Source organism: Crocodylus porosus, unplaced genomic scaffold (genome assembly GCF_001723895.1).
Source record: "Crocodylus porosus isolate Cpor-Errol unplaced genomic scaffold, CroPor_comp1, whole genome shotgun sequence".
Lineage (NCBI taxonomy): Eukaryota > Metazoa > Chordata > Crocodylia > Crocodylidae > Crocodylus > Crocodylus porosus.
The window spans coordinates 7,136,520-7,158,353 of NW_017728921.1; the positions used below are offsets into that span (position 1 = coordinate 7,136,520).

Consider the following 21,834-nt stretch of genomic DNA (forward strand, 5'->3'; position numbering starts at 1 on the left):
TAGGGAGCACACGGGGGGGCCTCCTCGTGCCCCCAGCTCAGTGACTGGTGCCTCCTGGGTGTGGGGGGGCACCCAGGGTCCCCTCGTGGCTGATTGCCGAGTCAGAGGGGTGGCAGGGAGGGCCCTGCATGCTCCCCAGTGGACCCGGAAGTGGATTGGAAGAACTTCCGTTCCACTTCCAGGTTCATCGATGAGTATGCAGGGCCCCCCCGTGCTCCTGTGGGATGCTTCATCTGCCCCAGCATCACAGCGTTTGTGAGCCACGCCTGGTACCTCGAGGTATGTAGAAAAAACATTTTAAATCTGTGTCTATGTCTGAATCTCTGATTCTCCAAATCAGCATCAAATGTTCAGGTCTGGATTTGGCCAAATCGAATCAGGGACAGTGATCTGAGTCAACGAATCAAATCACTGTCCTCAAATCGAATACGGCCCATTTTGCACACCCCATCAGGTACATATACCAAAGCCACTTAATGTCGAAGCTAGGAAGTGCTAACCAAAATCAGATCCCTATTATGGTAGGCATTTCAGAGGCTCAGAAGGTTTATTCAATGAATAAAGTTTATTCGATGAAACAATATTGTTCTTTCTGCACTTGAAACTTTTCAAAATCAGGTTGATTTGGGAATTTGATTTCATTTAATTTTAGGGGAGGAAAAATGAAGAATTTTGATGGTGGAGAAATATGCTGTTTTGAAATTTTTAGAAAGAGATGTTTGCTTTTCATTTGCAAATGATTATTGACCATGAAATCCATTATTATTATACAAAAATATGAAAATATTGCCATGTTGTAAAAGGTCAACTTGAAAACAAATGCTTTGATTTTTATCACAAGTTTTGACCCAACCTACTTTTTTTTTGCAAGTTTGTTTTATGGGTTATTTGCTTTTTACACTTTTGCTCCATTTCAGAATCAGCAGTTTTAAATCCCAGAATTCTTTGCAAACTAGAAAATGTTGTTCCCATGTCACCCTAGCAGGTACTGTACAAATGCTATGTTCCTGCCTCCAAAGACAGTTCAATGTAGGATGCTGAGACTGCAACTGCAGGGTGTGCACCTACAAATAGCTTCCCATAGGGAGAAAGGGTGCAGGGCTTTATCACATATCAGTTACTCTGTAGTAACTGCCACATCCACACATTTTTCCTGGAATAAGTGAAAGCTAAACTGTAATGTCTTACTGCTCTTTCACTGAACGTATAATGTATCGGGACAGTGGAGAATCAGGTACGTATAATCTATACAGAAAAATCCTTGACCCAGGTTTGGAGATGTCAACTTGAAGTCCATGTTAGCATACCTAGCTGGAACTAGGGTCCAGACCAGAGCTTCAGTGTAACTGAGGCTAGAACCTACCCACTTTACAATGAAGCTGTAGGTTATATCCTTTGAGTGCTATTAGTCCTCCAGTCCCTTCCCACAATTCCCATTATGAAAGACAAGTTCTGTATTGATACAACTGACTGAAAGAGAATCCTAGAGAAGCTCAGCACAAAAAAACCTGCAGAAACAGTGAGGACACAATAGCTTGGGTGCTTCGGTTCACTGTGCTGGGCAGACCTAGCCTTAAAGATTACGTGCTATTGTGCTGACTGCCTTGACTGTGACCTTGTGCAGAGAGGATCTCTGGGCAGTCTGAAATCTGCACTGTGAACAATAACAGCTAATAGCTGGTAATGCTACATGGCAGGTTTTTTTCTGAAGACAAAAAGTATGTGGATGAGTTTTGTATTCTCCTGTCGTCTCCCTTTTTCTTCTTAGTTTTTACAATTGATAATAATGAAAATCTCAAATAAGACATTCCTGACTGATGAGTTTAACAAAGTTCCTGTGCCGAAGTGGTGAAAGCGGGCAGTGAAGGCTGTGCAGCCACCTGCTGTCCTGGAACTGTAAATATTCCCATTTCTCTTCTCGGTGACAGACTTTCAGAAGTCTCTGTTCACAGCAAAGGCATAAGAAGAGCTGAAAAACAATGTGAAGTCTCACAATTTCCATCCTTTTTAACTTCCAAGGCTCAACCAGTCCATTCTTTTCCAAGAACTGCTGCTGCTGAAACAGGCAGTATTAGATCCAAGAGAACTACAGCTCTGTGCTATTTAAAGACTTTGGGCTGCATGGCAGCATTGCCATGCTGAGACTGGCATTTATGCTTTAACGGGACCTCAGAGACTATCAAAGTAAATTAGTCTAAACCAAACCAAGTCCCATTTTAATTCTGATTGAATGTGACTACACAGGCCTTGATATAGTTTCATAGTTGGTAGGGTCGGAAGGGACCTAAGCAGATCATCTAGTCTGACCCCCTGCCATGGGCAGGAAAGGATGCTGGGGTCAAACCACCCCGGCTAGGTGGGTCTAGGCTGTCTTTGAAGACCCCCAGGGTAGAAGCGAGCACCACTTCCCTTGGAAGTTGGTTCCAGATCCTAGCCGCCCTGACTGTGAAGTAGCGCCTCCTGATGTCTAGCCTGAATTTACTCTCTGTCAACTTATGGCCATTGTTCCTTGTTACCCTGGCAGTGCTCAGGGCAACAGGGACTCTCCCATTGCCTGCTGGTCCCCCTTGGCAAGTTTATAGGCAGCCACTAGATGCCCTCTCAGCCTTCGTTTGTGAAAGCTGAAGAGGTCCAAGTCACTTAGCCTCTCCTCGTAGGGCCTGCCCTGCTGCCCCCGATCATGCGAGTGGCCTCCTCTGGACCCTCTCCATGCTGTCCACATCCCTCTTGAAGTGTGGCGCCCAGAACTGGACGTAGTACTCCAGCTGCAACCTGACCAGTGCCGCATAGAGGCGGGGGATCACCTCCTTGGCCCTGCTCGAGATGCATCTGTGGATGCATGACAAGGTGCTGTTAGCCTTGCTGACCACATCCCCACATTGGCGGCCCATGTTCATTATGGCATCAATAATGACTCCAAGATCCTTTTCTGCCTCTGTGCTGACGAGAAGGGAGTTCCCCAGCCTGTAGGTATGGTGCTGGCTCTTCCTCCCCAGGTACAACAAACTTGTACTTGTCAGTGCTGAAACCCATCCTGTTCTCATCTGCCCACCTCTGTAACCTGTCGAGATCTAGTTGTAGCCTGTCCCCCTCTTTTAGCGTGCCCACCTCTCCCCACATCTTAGTGTCATCTGTGAACTTGAACAAGGTGCTTTTCACCCCCTAGTCCAAAACGCCGGTGAAGATGTTGCCCCATCCCTCCAGGTCGAAAATGACCCGTCCACCACCACTCTCCAACACCACAGTAAAGCAGATACGCTTTAACTGACTTGCTTTGAACCTCACAGCTGTAGTTAGTTTGGATTAGCTTTCCTGAGTGGGCTAGGCAGAGAAGTCTTGATGCAATCAGTGCTTTTAGGGATGCCAGGGACCGTGTGCGTGCGTGCGTGCACGTGCAACAGCATGACTCTCTGGGTCCAGCCAACCCCACCACCTGGGATAGGCAGGCAGAAGGGAAAAGGGAGTGTTAAGTTTGTGCCTTATTGTCCCCAGTTGTTCCCTGTGCCCATGGTGTGAAACCCCCAGCAGAGACAGGACCAGGGGCTCCTCATTTCATTTTTTCCCTTTGTTCTCACAGGCAGAAGTTGGTTATAATATAATGTCTTTATTTTCTGAGCCGATATCATGGCTGGGACAAATTTCATGTAAGCAGCTAATGAGAGCCATTTGCCAGTTTGCCAAATGCAAGATTGTATTTGCATAAACCATATAGCTTTTTTGGACCAAGTTGTCACTTGGGTGGCAGCATCTACAAGAGCTGTATCTTTCCTCATCCTTTGTGCATAACAACACCAAGCTCTGTAGAGTGCTTTGCACGTATCAGTCTTCAGGCACTTTGTAATGGAGGTCGGAGTTGTTATCTCCATTTTACAGACAGGGAAGCTGAGGTGTAGAGAGGAGACATTCCTCAGGGACACTAGCAAGTCCAGTGGCAGGGCTGGAAGAACCCAGGTCTTCTGAGGCCCTGGCCAGTGATCTACTCACTGGACATGCACACAAGCAGGTGAAGAATTGCTGAGTATTTTGCAATATCCCACGTCCGTGCCAAGTGAATTGTGTATTGCTGAATACCTATTTTGTGGATGGCTTACTAAAAACTCAGAAAGAGAACAAAGAATAGAGCCCGGAAGTCCTGATCCCCAGAAACATGCTCCAGCCAAGGAGAGAAACCTCATACTGAGGATGCATAAGCAGCCATGCTGTCTATTGCTTTGCACATTCTCCTATAACATTAAACAGCTGTTATTACAGAAGAATATGGATTTCTGCCCAGGTAGCAGCCATGGCAGATGATGATGATTACACAGATTGCAGTAGTAAAATCATATGATATGCAACCTTATGTTTCGACGTCTGTAGAGTTGCACTTGTAAGGATGAAGCCTTTTCAAGCCAGTAAGTTGCCAAATCTTGCATTGTCGCATTGGCGCACAGTTCTCTCCAAGATCCCCATTTCTCTAGCCCACACAGCAAGAGATTATAGCAAGTAGGACAGCAGGCATCTAATAGAGAGGCTTTCAAATGATCATCTTAGCTTTGTTGTTGTTGTTGCTGGGTGTGCGTTCTTTAACCTCCAGTGAGAGTGATCCAGCAGTAAAATAACGATCAGCAATCAGGAATTTGGGCTCCTGAAGTCTGTGCCAATAAACAAAATCAAACAGGTATGTTACTATAAACTCCTCTACCTCATGCCTTATAGGGTTATGGCAAGCATTATGATTCCCCTTTATTGTTTAAACCAAATTCCAGCCATTGGTAGTAACAGAGGGCTTGTTCCAGTGATCCAAAGCATGTGAACAGACGACTTCGTCTGCACTGGGTTGTATTGATCAGTAGATTTTCTCTGGCTTTGTACGCAGCTGAGAATCATGCCCACGGTTATGATTCAACCTGCAGTATGGCATCATGGTTATTCACCTTACAGTGTTGTTGCATTGTGTTGGTGAAGGTCACCACTCATTTACTACTGAGTCCAGCTGGCGCAGGTTTACCAGGTGAATGCCCAGACGAATCACGGTTTAAATTCCAACACAAAATTAGCAAAGGCTTGCTGTACAGAACAGACCATTTAAGAATAAACAGTGCTTGCTTATATAAAAAAACCAACAACTTCCTGGTTTTCTTTACCAGCTATTCCATTAAAGTTGCGAAAACAGTACTGAGACCCAAAGGTCAGATTTGCAGGAGTAGGGCTTTGGATACTAATGCAGATTACCTATGCTGGATGGGGGAAGAGGGAAAGACCACCAAGAAAAACTACCCACATTTGTGTGAATGTGTAATGGAGAAGATTGCATCTGCCTCCAGCACCTGCTGGTCTGATTTACACCCAGAGCTGTAAAATGTCTGTGAGATGCAGAAGGACATTGAAGAACAAGTCCAGGATCTCCATAGGTAGTGCTAGAGTGCTTTAAGAATTTCCCATCACTTATTATCGCAACCTTGACTTTCCCTTTTTGAACACCAGTGTCAGGATGTCTAACTTCCCTGGCTCTGAGAATAAGCTCTCTTGGGATGCTGTGGGATGCAGTAAAACAACATAAGCCCAGTCTCATGAAAGGTCTCTGCTAACTACAGAAGGCACTGGTGTTTAGCTGAAGTATTGGAGACTGCTTGACAGGTTACAATTACTGCTGCCAAGTGCATCAGGCTGCTTTCCGAACCTCCACTTAATGGGTGCAGATCAACCACTCTCAGCTGTTTTATTTTTTTTTTTTACATTAGTTCTTGACTCAGGTCGCACATATGGCAATGCCTGCTTCTAATCAGGGTTCACCTTCAGCTCCAGGATTTGCTCCTCTACCCTTACATAAACCTTAACTTGCGCTGAATTTCTTTTATGACATGGAGACATCGTTCTCAGCTTTGATTTCCATGAAATCCAAGTTATGATTGCCACTCAGGCAGCTACCTCTGTGATCCTATCACATGCTTTGTACAGAATACAACAAGTTAAGGAAGTTGTTTCCTACAATGCATGCTGGGCTGTAAGATTTCTTTTTGGGATCTCTCTACAATGTGGATTGGCTGCTATAGTAATTGTAACACACTTAAACATACATGTAGACTAATATGCATGTAGGCTAATCTGTGCTGCTTATGTTGCCCCTAAGAAGCTGTCATTGAGAACCTCTCTCTCTGAATGGCTTCATCTATCTTAATTAATTTCTCCTGCAGAATATATGCTCCTGCCTATTCTTCCTTGGGGATCCCAGTGTGAAGTAGAGCTGTATACAGGAAGACAGGAGCGATTAAGGATGACCTTTAACTCGGACGTGATAGGCTGCAGTATTTATGATTTACCAGCTGTCATAGTTGGTCATTCTTAATAATAATTCAATATATAAAAGGTTGAAATGAGAAAACAGCTGGAGATGGAACTGGTAGAGGGCAAAGGAATATGACCTTCTAGTGACACCAAGGGTGGCTGGAGCAGGAGGGCATGGGCATATTAAACCTTTTGGACCTCCGTCCAGTATCTGAACCCTTGGTAAGTGGAACCTGACTTTGCCAGTCATTTGCTTGAAAACTGCAGAAATATGTCACCTGTCTCTTTGTAATTTAAGAGCTGGCAGTCATTTCATATATGCCCCTTTCATCCAGATCATGAACTTGTAGGATCTGGCCCACAGGCAGTAAGTGCCTGAAAACCTACTAAGCCACCTACTCGCACTCGTAGTGGTATTAAAGTGTAGACTTTCTATTTAGCATAAAACAGACTCAATAGAGTGTAACTCACTGTATTAATGTAAGAAAAAAGGTCAGAGAACAATGTGTGCTTGTGGAAGATTGCAAATGTTTCCTAATGTTTAATAAACACACAATCTCAGTTGTACCTTCTCACCCTTGGGTGACAAAATGGCAAATTTTACCTGTGAGTCACAATTGATATAATAGTGGAAAATATAAATAGCTCCCTACCAAGAAAGGTTCATTAATATGTATTTGAAGCCTAAAACACTATTCAGTTATGAGGGGAAAGTACATTAAAATTGCTTTGGATTATAATAATTTCAGCAAAGCATCTAATTTATATATTAAGCTTGCTTAATAGACTTATATTGCCTTGTTCTTTGATCTGAAGAAAAAGGTGATGAATAATTTATTGTATTAAGAAAACACACCCCCACCCCACCCCACAGTCTGCCCAGCGATTTACATTTTTAAGAAGTGCTGCTTAAAAGGCAGGGGAATGGGTTCCCAAAGGTTCCTTCTAATATAACACATTTTCACCGGGTATATGCACTAGGGAACAAATCATAATAGTTAAGGGATGCAGTTCTGCAGACAAATGTTTCAGCTCTCTGCCTTCTTCAGTAAAGGCAGTCATTTCAACTAAATGCCAAAAGGCATTTAGCTGGAACATTTGTCAGCAGACTAGGGCTGGCTTTAGGTTTCCCTCCTGATTTACAATTGAGTGTTTATTAGGTGTACCATACTGCAACATGTTTTGTTAACCTCTGAAAAATCAGCCAGCTTGTGTGTTAATCATGGGGAATGACGTTTGTACCCATCCAGAGGGCCAGCACCTGGCCCTTTGCACCCCCTATGCCAACTGGTAGGGAGAGGGTATGGGATACTCATGAAGCAGTTGCATAAGGGGAGGAATGATGTGGCATGGCGTTGGGACTTAGGAAGCACGGGTCTTGTTCCTGGCTTAGCAACAGGCTCCTGATGAGATCCCGGACAACTCAATTTCTCAGTGCCTCCGATCCCCAGCTATAAAAAGAAGGACAACCCTGCCACAGGCTGCAAAGGAGGAGTCGATAGATAAATCAGTAAATGGTTGGGATGTGGCAGACTGCTACGATGATGAAGCCTATATAAATAGACAGAAATACTTTTGCAGCCCAGAGGTGAGCTATAATATTGATATATTGGTCAAAAAGCCCTTGTGTGGGTCACAGTCCCTCGGCCAAGCCATGCGTGTGGGTCAGGGGAAGACTCTACCCCAGGAAGCACGGCTGTTTAAAGCCTAATTATTTAGGCTTTATGCCACACTTGTGGATTTTGCTGAGTGTGTTCATTAATATCCATTATAGTCACTCCTCAATAATCCATGTCTTAGTAACATACACTCCGTGTTAAAAGGGAAGGTTAGCAATCATGGCTTTATCATGACTCTTGACAAGTCTCCCATTCACATCGCCCCCCCACCCCATTTGTCCAGAGGAGTGAGTTGTCAGACATTTACAGTAGCTGTGCATAGGGTTTATTCATATTTAAATAAAGCCATTATCCTGGCCTCGAGTTTCAGTAGTTTTTGACTCTTTCTCTAGAGTATATCTCTCAGTAGTGCCATCTAATCAGGTTTAGGTTTTAATTAAACAGCTGTCATTTGCTTCCTAGTTCTGTTGCGACCTGATGTTGTATTAAATTTTAATTTAGCCTAGGCTGGATAAGAAGTAGATTCCTTCAGACAACAAAGAAACACTATTAGCAGGTTACAGTTGTAATTAAGAAGAGCTCGGCTGAAGCACTAATGCATTCAGGTAGGGAGAAGGAATTGGAGATAAACACTCGTGTAATTATTATTCAGGGACACAGCCTGCAATATGAATATGCAGCTTCCACCTGCCTTGGAAGAATTCCAGATTTGATGTGATATCTATCCTTAGGAAAAGCCTCAAAGTACAGAAGCAGGAAAGGGTATTCACCATTTTACATTTGGGACTTTTCAGCTCTCTGTTTCTGATTCTCCACTAGTGCCTTTAGCAGAGACGTGCAGAGTTTTACTCTCTGAGGATCTGGCCGTATAACTTGTGCTTTTGCTTCTCTAGATTTCAGATGCTGTCAGTAATAGCCATCACAGATGCATTATATTCAGAAAGCAGTTTCTATATAGTAAGCTCTACCATAGAGACATAAAAGATACCTATTAGAATCTAACAGAAACGCTGTCACTTGTTGGAGATGTATTTAAAAAAGCTAGCTTGTTTCTAAACCTTGCAGTCAGACAATTAATTCAGTTCTGACTTCACACCTCCAAGGAAATATATTTTTGACGTCTGAAAATAGCTAGCTCTTAGAAATGTCTTTACACAGCTTACCGTAGTTGCATAATACTGAATCCGAGCCTCTGAAATATTGATTTATGTTGTAGTTTTTCTTCCCAGTGAAGTGTGTTTTTGTGATGCAGCCGCAGCTAGTTGGCACTGGGGGTTTCTCGAGATGCTGCGTTGCGGGGAGGAATGCAGGAGCACACCTGTGTCAGGATCAAGAAGACGGTATTTGAGAACATGCAGAAATGAAAGGGCCGATGATGTGTCAATTCTTGGACCTTCTTGCTTGAACTCAGCATCCCCCATTTGTGTCAAGTGAACAAAAGGAATACAAATCCTATTGTAAACTTTGCATTAACCTTCAGTAGCACTGAAGTCTGATTTGCATCTGGCGGCTACTAATCACCCATCAGTTCTTACAAAGAGGTGCATGGGGCTCTGTTTTCCTATCCTACACCAGTGCGTATTGATTTATACACTGATTGTATCTTGATGTTATTTTACACATTATTTTATATTGATTTTATAGTCCTGATAACTGGTACCACAACTGGTGCCAAACTGATCTAGGCCTGCAGTCAGTGGGAGCCCTTTATTGACATCAGTGGCATTGGATCAGAAAGCTGGCTTCATTCATTCCTGGTATAAATGGATGAGGTTGACCTTATTTGCCTAATATGTTTCATGTGGTCTAAATCTGTCTCATACAGATGCATCTAATCATTTCATTTTTATAGGATGATACATTTTTCCCCTTTATCTTGGTCATTCCCTTGTTCTAATAAAGACCTTGGGGTTTGTTTGCACTTCTACTTTTGTCTTCTGTTTTCTCACCAATACTTTCCCTCCCTAGAGGAGGACATCTGATTGTAAATGAGCTTGATCACCCTCAATGAGCATTCCTCATCTATTACATTAAACTTCTGAGCTATACCTTACAGAGTATAGAGCAACGAGCATATCTCTCATACATATCTTGAACACATCAAAAACAACATTTCTTGATGCTTTACTCAGGGTAGTACATGCTTAAATCTCTCTGAAGTCAAAGCTTCAAGTTAAGCACGTGCTTTTCGTGGTGCCCTGAGCAGAGCTGGTCTCAAGCACACACTTAAGTGCTTTCCTGAAACCTGAATGATTGCAAAGCATTAACATGCTTGTTTATTGAGCACTACTGCTATCTGTATTTGAATTCATTTCATTCAAGCTACTTTCTGTAGAAGTTGCCTGATACTGGTTAATAATACATCTTAGTTGCAAATACTTATTGGTCATTTCCAGATGCCTTTGACTTTTGGTCAATACCCATTGCTTCCCGTCAGTCTAGCTAGCAGACAGAAGCAAGTGCTAGTGAATCTGCCTTTGCATGTCAATATCACATTTCTCACTAAAACCCAGTTCCACTTCTACTGATCCTAATTACAGACATTAAAGGAAGATTAGTTGGACAGCTACTTTTTTCATAGTTGCCAAACAATGATTACTTTTATGGAAGCAAAAAGTGGTGAGCAAATTGATTGAAAAGAAAAAAAAATATCCACTGCAACCTGTTTCTGAAGCACTAAGATGAAGCTTACAAGAAGACATTGATCGTTCACTGCTGTACAAGTTTCTTGGCTCTGGTGGTAAGGGTTTCTTCTGTAGAAACAAGTTCCTGAAAGGATTTTTGGAAGTTCTCCTTCAATATGCACTGCTACCACAGTAGCAGCTCATTTGGAGTAATTAATCAAACTGCATCCACGCCATGATATAGACGAAGGCTGTGTTAATGGAGTCATTAGCGTGCGGGCTCTGTGAATTCATTAGAGACGGAGATAAATGTGGCTTGATGGCCAGTAAAATGCCTCCAGGTGGGATTCTGATGGGGAAAGATTTGAAAATTTGCATTTGGCGTTCCATTGTTGTTGGCTCCACATCTCTTTCTAATTTGACACGAAAATGAAGGTTTCACTCACCATGCAATTAAGCCGACAAAATAGAAAACCATTGAACAGCAAATCTTTTAAAGAGAATCTGGAAAATAGCATGTGTTGAAGTGGGGTGGGGAGGCCAGGAAACAGTGTACTAGTTATCTATATTTTCATCTACTGACATAACCTGGGGGGAAGGAAGTCATTCTATCCCAGGGGTGGGGCGTTATTTGGGCTGGCCGGCTGCTTAGGAAGCTTTGGTGAGCTGTTGTAGGCTGGGGAAGGGGGCATGTATCCTATCCAGCCCAGGCCTATCTGCACTGCACCCGTTGCAGGGTGTGTGGGGTCTCCGTACAGACCAGCTCAGGACCCCAGTTGGCTGGGCGTGCTCAGCTGGGTGGATGGGAGGGGGATGCAGGTGAGCAGGGAGTGGTGTCTGGGAGCAGGAATAGCGGGCAGTGCCAGGGCCCAGGGCAGAGCTGCAATCCGTTTCCTGCATGGCCCTGAAGCCTGTGAAGATTGTGACAAATGACCCTATTGTTTGCAAAGCAGAAGAGCCTTGCTTTCTTATACTGTGCTGAGGTTGTCCATTGACATGCTTATAATTTGCTATTTTGAATAAGCAGAGGACTTGAGCAGTACATGATTTTAAAGAACTGCCAGTCAAGGGTGAAAGTCAACAGGCATCTTCACTAATTGCCCGTAAGAGTTTCTCCATTATGTCCAGTGGTCAGGTTCATTGAACATCCATCCCCATTTTTGTATGTGCAGGACACTGAAGTCCTCAACACAGCCATTCTGACGGGCAAGACGGTGTCTGTGCCAGTGAAGGTTGTTGCCGTAGAGGAGGATGGTTCAGTGATAGATGTTTCAGACTCCACTGAATGTAAATCAGCTGATGAAGACGTCATAAAGGTAAGGAGGGTAAACTAAGTCATGCTAAGGTTATGTGGGCATAGGTCACCATCATACTAGGCCCCAGAACAGGAAACAGCCACAGACCTGGGTCCTTGTGCTCTGTGTGGCAATATGAGACCCTGCCTTTCTGGTCCTGGAGGTCTTGGCACAATGGTTTACTAACCATTAGTACAATAAGGTGTTGGGTTTCTGGAGGTGGTGCAAGCGTGCTTCTGCTTTGTAACATGGAGCTCAATTATGCAAGAGCTCTGTGGTGCGGCAGAGACAGAGGGGTGGGGAAAACAGATCTCAGGTTGAACCCTGAATGCATGGTCCTGCTCTTTCTTTGCTCGCCAGAAATTTAGGCCATGCTTCAGGGACTCTGATTGTTATGTGGTCCTTATGCGTCCATTACAAAATGAGTAGTAACGTTCCAGGTTGGGACACAAGGTTGTCTGTACATAACTGACTGGTGGCATTTCCCACTCCAAGTTTCTCAGCAGTAAAGATGTGACCTGCACTAAACTAGGAGGTAGCTTTATGATACATCTACGAATGATGGACAGAATTATTTTAAATGCTCTTTATCCTAAGAGCTATGACCTCCTAAACCACACTTTCCTTTCAAATATAGTTCCCATGACATTAAGCCCAGACACTGAGCTATAGACTCCTTGGGCACGTCTAGACGAGGACGGTCATGCGGTATATGACAAACATGTTTGCAGTGCCACATACCAGACAGTACAGAGTTCTCCACCCTGCAAGGGCATGCTGCCCAAGTGTGCACTACTCTGTTTTTTCCCCACATTTTTGTTTTTTGACTCCTGGATATCCAGGGGTCAAAAAAAGCCGTGAAAAAAAAAAACCTTGAAGCAGCACACATTCAGGCAGCATGTGCCACTAAAAAGCAGACTTGGGTCACTTGGAGCTGTGCTGAGGCTGCTGGCCAGGCTCTGCCTGGCAGGATCACTGTGGCGGCAGCTCCAGGAGGCCTGCAGGACCTCGGGTAAGGATGCTGGGGCCAGCACAGTGCTGGCCCCAGCCTCCCCTACACCACCCGGGGCAACTTGCCGCGGAACAAAGCACGCGTGACACCAGTGTTCCCCAGGGACAAGAAGCAGCGGTGCAAGGTGTGCCACTGCTCCTTGTCCCCGGGGAACCAAACGTCCATGCACACTTGGATGTGCCCTTTATATATAACCTTTACAACTCATTGATTAAATCTGCCACTGTTGCTACAGGAACGGTCATGCAAATAAATATTATTTAGCCTTAAAAAGATAAGTATTGTCAAATATGTATAAGCATAAATTTGTAAATTTAATGGTCTACTTTTGGTAATTCGTCAGCATCTGATTTTAAGTAGGGTGTCTTGCTTTGACTCCCTCTCTACCTCTGTGGTGTTCTGAAACAGTATTCTTGGAATAGCAGTCCTTTTTCTTTGCCTTAATTGCAGAGGCAATACTATTGAAGACAAGGTACTATACTTATCTCTTCTACAAATAGAGATCCTGTGACCTAAGAACTTTAATACTAACTGCTTCTGTCCCCTGGTCTTCTAGATTAATGGTCTCCAAAGTGGGGTGCGTGCAAGACAATCCATTGGGGTGCAGGAAGAAAATATTAGAACTTCTATTTATATTTATTTTTTATCTAAAAAAAAAAAAAAAGACAGAAATTAAGCTTTACTAATATTTAATATACGGATTGACACTGGCGCCTGCACTCTGTCCGTATGCCAGACGGTCACATGCCATGTATGGTATGTGAGTAGTACATATATATAATTTATAAATAAATAAATATACATATATTGGGGGTGCATGCTCAAAACATTTTTACTGGTAGGGGTGCGCGATCAAAAAAGTTTGGAGACCGCTGCTCTAGATATTAATTGCGTCTTCCCCAAATACATTCCAGATTGACAGGCCACTTTTATATGTTCTCTGGAGATTGCATTTGAACCACCAAAGCACACACTTCTGTATTTTTAGCTTACCCATATAACCTTTTTTGTAGATGAGACCACAGAGGTCTTAGCAGATTGTGAAGGTTTTGTCAGAGGATTTTTCAGGCTCTCATAGATAGGCAAGGAGACCTGCATAATCAAACTATTATTCATTTTGAAGTCTACATATATTTATTTTCATTGGCCCTCAAAATTCACTTTCTTTCCTTATTTCTGAAAACTTGGAATGAGTTTGTTATCAATCGTAACACCTGATACATGATAAAAACACACTATAGCATGTCTCCAAAGACAGAGAGGGCCTTGGGAATTTTTAAAAAAACACCCTTATTTTGCAACTTTGTAGTCTGTATGGAAGGCAGGTGAAATCTTAGGGTCTCTGTTGTCAAATTGGGAGTGCCCGTTGATTGTGATTGTAGAAAAAAGGATGGTTGTGTTAGGATGGATATCATTATCAAGCTTTACAAGAAATTTTAGCATGCTGCTTTTTGTAAGTAGGGGAACTGCTCTTGTGCCATGTGTGAAAGAAAAGAAGCATGCTGAAATCTGTGCCCAAGTTAATGGCCACTGTAATTCTGGTCCCCTGGATTAGGTGTTTGATTAAATGAAAATGATCTTGTTCCACTGCCATGGATGGAAGGATCTGAACCAAATTGTACGTTGTCAACCTGTAAGACCTTAGGTGAAGAAAATAGCCTTTCTCTAACTGCAGCTTCCCCAATTATGCTAATGGTATAGGCATTGAGTACATTTATTTAGATCTGATTGCATCTTCCGGTTTACTCTGACCAGAAACGCCAGCCCAAATGTACTATGTCCCTTCATTTCTCTGCTTCTCACCCCACTAGCTTCAATAACCACTCTCATTTCCTTTGAAAATGTTTGGAGGCACCCATTCAGTCTCTTGGGGAAGAGAAGGAAGAGACCTTCTCTTCTGGGGATATTCAGAGGATGCCATTTCCCCATCTTCCAGGCTTCACGTATGGGTGTGGGAGGGAGCTGCCGTGTCAGATCTTAGTCCCACTCAGTTCTGGAAAAGATCCGCTTCAACAGTAAGGCAAAACACCATCTTCTTCCTGTGGCTGTTAGGTGAATGATTGCAGCCAGAGATACACCTATACTATTTGACTATGGCTAAGTAAAGGGGCAGGGTGGCAGAAGTCAGCTGAAATCCCAGTTTGGAGAATCTAGGTTGGTAACAAGGTCTATAGCTTGGTGATTTTGGCTAGTTTTGAGTTTTCTTCTATGACTATTTATCTCTAGTTATCAGAAACCTAAAGTATGTGCAGGCAAAAGAAAGGCCTGGGTTATGTATCGGAGCCTCAGTCCCAAGAGCAGGTGTCAGGGAGGAGCTATTGGTTGTGGTGTAATAGCATCTAGGACTATTCGTTTGTAGATGCTCAACTGCTTTATGAAGGAGGTCCATATCTTTCTCCCCATGGCACAGATGGGGAAACAGAGGTAAGGAGAGGTGAAATCACTTGCCCCATGTCATACAGTAGGTCAATGACAGAGCAGGGAACAATAATCCAGGTCGTAGAGTTCCCGTCCGCGGCTGTAGTCCCCACACACATTTCTGTCATGTAACGCATTAACGGCAAAATCACATTTCCATTTGTGTGCAACCAATATTCGGTGAAGGTCTGTACCAGGAGGAACATAAATTAGCATCTTAGTATGCAGCTAACATGATTTTCAAAGGAACAGTTTCCTTTAATACATTTAGCCTCTAATTTTTTTGCTATGAACTGTGCTGCTATTCTTATCTGATTAACAACTATTATTTATCGCTTCACAATGAACTGTTGCTCTTGTAAACTCAAGAACTGAGCTATATATCATCGGCAAGCGTCAGCATATTGCTGAGCCCATGCTTTTTTTTTTTCCCTTCAGAAACCTAGATGCAGATCTATAAGAGAGTGCTCATAGACTTATCTTTGTGTTAATTAAGTTTCTACAATTTCTAGGACTTACTAGGGTGAGGGAGGACTGGATTGAACTAGATAGAAAAAGGTCAGGGAAAGGACTTTCTTTCCCCTCTAATAAAATTAACATCTGCAGACTACAGGGAGGTGATACATTTCAAAACACTGCCTGTTTAAAATCCAGTTAGTTCAAGCAGCAGTCCTCCATATGGAAATGCTGTCAAAGCTGGGCACAAAGTTGTTCTGGTCCCTGAATTTAAAAGGTCCACTGGAGCTGGCAACTAAATAACTCTTGACACGACCTCTAAGAGAAGAGACAAGTTTTCAAGTTGCAGTTGCGAGTCTATACACTTCCTGAAAGCAAGGCACCTGCCCTTTGACCCATGTGCCTTTCTTCTTTTTCAAAATAGGTTTTATTCTTAGGTGGAATAAGAATGAAGGGTCTGCTCCGAAGCACCTTCCCGTCAGTGCATGTCTTTACAGGGGCTTCGCATCAGGCTCTAGAAAAACAGAACAACCTCTGCTTGTGCCCTCTATAATGCCACTCATTTTCGGGAGGTTGAATAGCAGGTAAATATGAGCTTAATTTGGCTGGCTGTGTAAAACAACATGGATATCGCACTACTCGAGAGAAGAGACTTATGGGACTATGTCCCACACCTTGCATACTAGGATAACTTGACTATTTAATGAACCATGGACAAGAGGTCTGATTCACATTTGGGCTAAGGCCATTATATCTCACCCTTGTCGTATATCACAGGTTCTGAAGATGAAGTAATTTCGTTTTGCAGATCATTACAACCACCGTGCAATAATGTGCTTCCCCATAAATTACTGCTGTGTATTCTCAGGCTCAGCTCTATTTTAGCACAAGTATTTTTGTCTGGGAATTTTTGTTAAGTGTTGCAGGATTGAAGCCATAACTGTTAATCATCAGAGTTGGAATTTAGCTTGGGCATGGGCCACAACCATCACACTTTTCAGAAAGAGCAGATATCACCTCTTCTAAGCACCTTTTGTTAAGTCAATATTGACTTCACTCCAAGGCACATTGCCCTTCCTCCACACGCCATACAGAGTTATACCCTCTAATAAGAGTTGTCAGGCCGTTTGAATGTAATTGCCTAATTTTGTGCCTCTTTACACTATTAATTCCATTTTTTTATTGTTCCTTTCTAATTGGAAAGATGTCATATTCTTTTGGCCAGAACAGAGAGTGCATTCTTAACCTTTTATTTCTGTTTAGTAGATTATGATTTAGTAGATTGTTTAATGAGACAATCCTTTGCTCACTGGTATAACTCCATTAAATTCAATTAAGCCACTCTGGAGTTTATACTAGTGCAGAGAGCAGCATCTTGCCTATAATAGTACTATGTGTACAAGCCATGAAGAATATTTACAACTACCTAGTGACCCTCTTGGCAGGGCACAATATGAACACATAGCTATAGGCAGGCCCAGATTCTGGTCCACCTATGAAGCACATAATTGTATTTAGCTGCCTAAGTACAATTGTATCCCACCCTGGTTAAGGTCTCTGAGAAACAGTTAATGCAAAAGGTGGGTGGATCTTCCAACTCCTTGCTGCTTTTTTGTGAATCAGTCTAAACGTACGTTAACAAAAGTAAATGATTAATAGATTTTTCAGGGCTCCAGTAAGGTGGAATAGACTTCCACTTACACATCCTCATAGACACCCGGTGGGTGGAATAGGGTCTGATTCATAAGGCACAGGTGACATCTTGGTAGGCTTGAAGTGTTGCCGAGATTCTGTCCTATTCTAAAAGAAAAAGAGGAATATTATTCCCTCAGCTTGACCACATAATAATCTCCCAGCCAGGGAATGTTTCCCTCTGCATACTTATGTTCCCATGAATCTATTTGTAAATATAATAAAATACACCAATTACCTCCTGGCCTTTGGTTTCAAGACTTTTGTGTGGCTTCTGCCTCAAAGGAGATTCACAGATAAATCACCGAGCTGTATTACAGCGCCTGTTATTTTATTTACATCCTTTCTGGTGCGTGGGGCATAGGTCAGAATATTGATTGGCTGTTTTGGCTTGAACTGACTATACTTAAAAACTTTACATGGAGATATAACTCTCAGCGAGTGAAACCCTCATACTTATTCTATCATTGAACAGCAGTCTCTAATGTAGCTGGCATCTGAGAGGAAGATTGGTGTGGTGATTAAGGGACTAGTTTGCAACTCATAAGTAATTCCCCGCTCTGCTGCAGATTTCCTGCCTGACCTTAAGGAAGTTACTCAATCTACCCTGCACCACACGCTTCCTTATGCACAAAATGGGCTAAGAACACATCCAGGAACTTTGCCTGCCTTGGCTGTTTAGGGCCTGATCCTGCCAGTGACTCTGACTGGGTATATTCTGCTCTGATTGCCTGCTGTCCTGGAGTCACAACACTGACATCTTTTCCTGCCCACTTTACCTTCCAGCCTGAAGCAAAGCCTTCCCCGACATCCCTGAAATGAATCGACCACAAAATAAATGAATAAATAAACAAACCCAAATCATTCCTCAAGCAGGGTTAATCCCAAAAAGAAAGACGTGCTAGAAACTCCACAGATTTCATTAGGGATTTGTCTGTTGTTTCCTGTTGCTACTATGGTGATGGACAGCGGTATAAAACAGATGAATAGAATATAAGGACTGCAGGACTGACTGAATCTATGCATATGCCGCTGTTATGACAGTCCCAGTCTCTGTTGTAAACTAAAAAAACTGAAGGCAGAAGATACCGTAACCGGTAGCAAGGAGGCATTTTAAGTCTTGTTAAAGTGCTGCTGATAGTGGCAGGCATGAATTGTTAATGCCCCCGCAGGACACAAAAGGAGGTGACATTCACAAGAGGGAAGTCCCAAGCTTGGCTAGCGGAGGTGATGAAGAGACATGCCAGGGCCAGTTGAGCTCAGAGAGGAAGTTTAAGCTTCGAGGTGCTTTGATCCAGATGGTTATTTTAAAGGTATTTATGCACTGTAGCCCTAAGCAAAGCACTGTTCAAAAACCTTTAAAAATCTGGGATTTGGTCATTTCTGTAGATTTCTGGCAGCTTTAGTTATACGAAAGTCACAAACATTATCTGCAAAGGAACTTGGAGCAGGGGAAATTATAATAAGGACAGATCCTTAGTCCAACTGTTTATCTCAGTTGTGTACTGAATGAAAGGAAGACAGCTGCCTGGCTAATTCATTTTTAGATTAGTCATTTTCTCCATTTCCTTTGCAAGTTATGCAGAGATTGGCCCGAGGGTCAGATTAATCTATGCAGCAATTCTATTGGCTTCAGTGAAATTACACCCTAGATGAATTTAGCCCATTGTTTTCCTTAAAAGAATGGGTTTGCAACTTCACATAATTGATTCAGTGCCCCTTTTTTCTTTTCCCCTGCCTGTGTTTACCTCTGGAAAATGCTACTGATTTCACTGGAGTTCCTCCTGATACAGACCATTTAACTTCAGCAGGATCATGCCCAAGCAGAAGCATACATTGAAAATACTGGCGTTTCAGTAATAAGAGACTGCCCTTCTTTTCTTAGCTTGCTGGGGGAAGGCACTCTAATGTGTGATTTCCCATCTTTTCATAATTTGCTGCCTAATTAGGATGAAGATCAAATTCAGACCATTGTCCCCTGATTTTCTAACACAACCTTTAGCTTGAACCCTGCATAATTAATGTTAAAACTATGAAACACCTATTTTTTTCCCCTTGCTGCTTATCTAGCACTGGACTCTGAGGCCATATTTCATTATTGAATGTACAGTGAAAATATTGAAAGAACAGCAGTGAAGCCAGCAGTCAAAGTAGACTGAACCCTGAATGGGGCATTGTGTGGCTTCACTCTTCCAAGCAGAAAGTGAAGAGGGGGCTCTTCTTCAGCTGCATAATCTCTTCCCTACTATCTTGTATTTTAAGAGTTGGGTAAAGATTAGAAATAAAACTGGTCATGAGCCTTCCTGCAAAAGGACTAAGCATAAGCACCATTTCTGGAGACCCTAACAATGTATGGAGGCTCTGGCCTGATGACCTAGACCATTTTCAGTCTTGGGCACCTTATGTTATGCACTTGGCTCTGACTCCCTGAATTTCAGACATGCTAAGCCTCTACAGCTTCTGATAAAATAAAGGAGAGACCAAAGATGGTTAGGGCCTCTGAAAGTGTTGCCCATAGAGTTAAAGGGTTAGTAGAGTGTGTGGCCCCTCACTTATCTGACTGGCAAATGGTCCTCTCGGTTGTCATTGGGTAACGTGGCTGTCTTTGAAAGAATGGCAACCCAGTACTGGCACAATGAAGGATCTGAGACAATAACCTCTATTGGTTTCAGTGGGCCTTTGTACATGCTGGTGCTTGCCCCCGTGGCTGTGGAGCCCCCCAGGACCACCCAGTCTGGGTGCCAGTGGGTGGGTGCCACCTGGGGGCTCCCGGGCAGCTCAGGGACCATTTGGCCCACCGGCAGCTCATCCCTCCCCCCATCCTCTGCCGAAGAGGCAGGTACGGATCGGGTCCCCACCCTTGTGTACACGCCATGGGAGTTTAGTTCAGTTTAATTCTTCCTAAATCGAAGTGGCGTTTTTAAAAATCCACCATTTCAATTTAGGGAAAACTAAACTGAATTAAACCTTCATGGCGTGTACAAGCAGCCAGTTAAGCTACTCCAGTTTTACCACAGTGCTAATGAGAAGAAAATAGGGCCGATTGCTAAATAACTCAAACCAGTAAAACACTGGTTTAGCTGAACCTTTGTTTAACTAACCTTCATCTAACTATGGGCTTTGCTGCACGGTAATTTTGGGCAGCTTCTGGAGCTCTTAACCCTTGGATTGTCTACACGTTAACACCTTGAAGTGGTTTTAAGTACTTGTTATGTGGCTCAAAGTTACGCCACTTAGGGCAGGATTATCTCTGATCTGCACTGCCCATCTCCTGTTTCATTAAGGTGTGCCGCCCAAGTTGAAGTCCTTTAATATCCCAGAATCCCTCTCACCACCGCCTGTAGAGCAGGAATAGAAGCTTGTCCTGGCTCACCAGCCCTTTAGTGACAACTCATAGCTAGATCTCTGAGTCCTGCCCCTGTTCATCAGGCCTCTAGTGGCAAGGATGGATGGGAGGGGCCAGGATCATGGGGCTGGGGCCTGAGGCAGAGCCACGATCTGCTCCCCACACATCCTCACGATGGGATCTGGTTCTGCAGGCACGGGTGGGCAGGAGGTGGATTGTGGCTCTGCCCCAGGCCCTAGCCCCAGCCTCGTGCTATCACTGTCCTGTTATCCTGGCCTTGGCTCCAGCACTGCCTACCTGTCCTGCTCCCTGCCCACAGCCCGATCCCATTACCCAGCCAAGTGTGCCTCTGCCTGGGGGGATCCCAAGCCAGTCTTCATGCCCACACTGCGCACCCACCAGCTTTGTCTGGTGCCCCTGGTGGTGAGTGATGGGCTGCCAGTGGCAGCCAGGCAGAGTGAGCCACTGCCACAGGGGCTGTCGGGAAGTCAAGTTCAAGCATTGTGCTATGTGCCCAGGGGCGGTGGGAACGGCTGCACATGCCACAGCCTGGGCTGAGCCAGGCGGGGCCAAGGGTCATGCTGCAGGTCGGCTAGGATCCCTTGGTTCTGGCTGTTTGAGCCTGCTCTATGCTGTCATGGAACAGATTTGAAAAAGGTCTTGAAGTTCAGGAAACCTTTCCTCAGTGCAGGTGAACTGCAGACTCTTTGTGTCTTCAGGCAGTTTCCAAAGGGGAGCTGCTGCCTGGAATTGTTAAGATACAACCCCTTCTCCAGGAGGTCTGAAAATAAAGCCTGCACTTGTTGTTTGTGAGCCTTGCAGCTGCTTTCCTACTAAAAGCTCTTTTAAAGAAAATGGACAAGAAATATGGAATCAATCTGATGTGTGGACTGTAATATTTATAATGTGTGTGTCACTGTGCTAAGAGCTTCAGTCTGTATACACTTGTCTGTCTCCCAGAAGGAATTAGCTCACTTCAGGGGTCTATGCCATTTTTGGAAGTGGTGGGAAATACCCTGTTACCTGCTTAGATAATGGATGTACCTCGGTACCCATTAGTTTATCGCAGAATGTATTTTAAGCTGAGCTTTTGGGATAGTGAATA

The 21,834-nt window shown here is 43.7% G+C and overlaps 1 protein-coding gene across 1 annotated transcript in view; it reads left to right on the plus strand.

Moving 5' to 3' along the window:
* The window catches only part of TMEM132B (transmembrane protein 132B), a 334,288-nt gene that overhangs the window by 254,827 nt on the left and 57,627 nt on the right, over nt 1-21,834 (plus strand). The window contains exon 5 of the mRNA XM_019539385.1: nt 11,683-11,826. Coding sequence (XP_019394930.1) covers nt 11,683-11,826 — 144 coding nt within the window. The remainder of the gene's footprint in view (nt 1-11,682; nt 11,827-21,834) is intronic.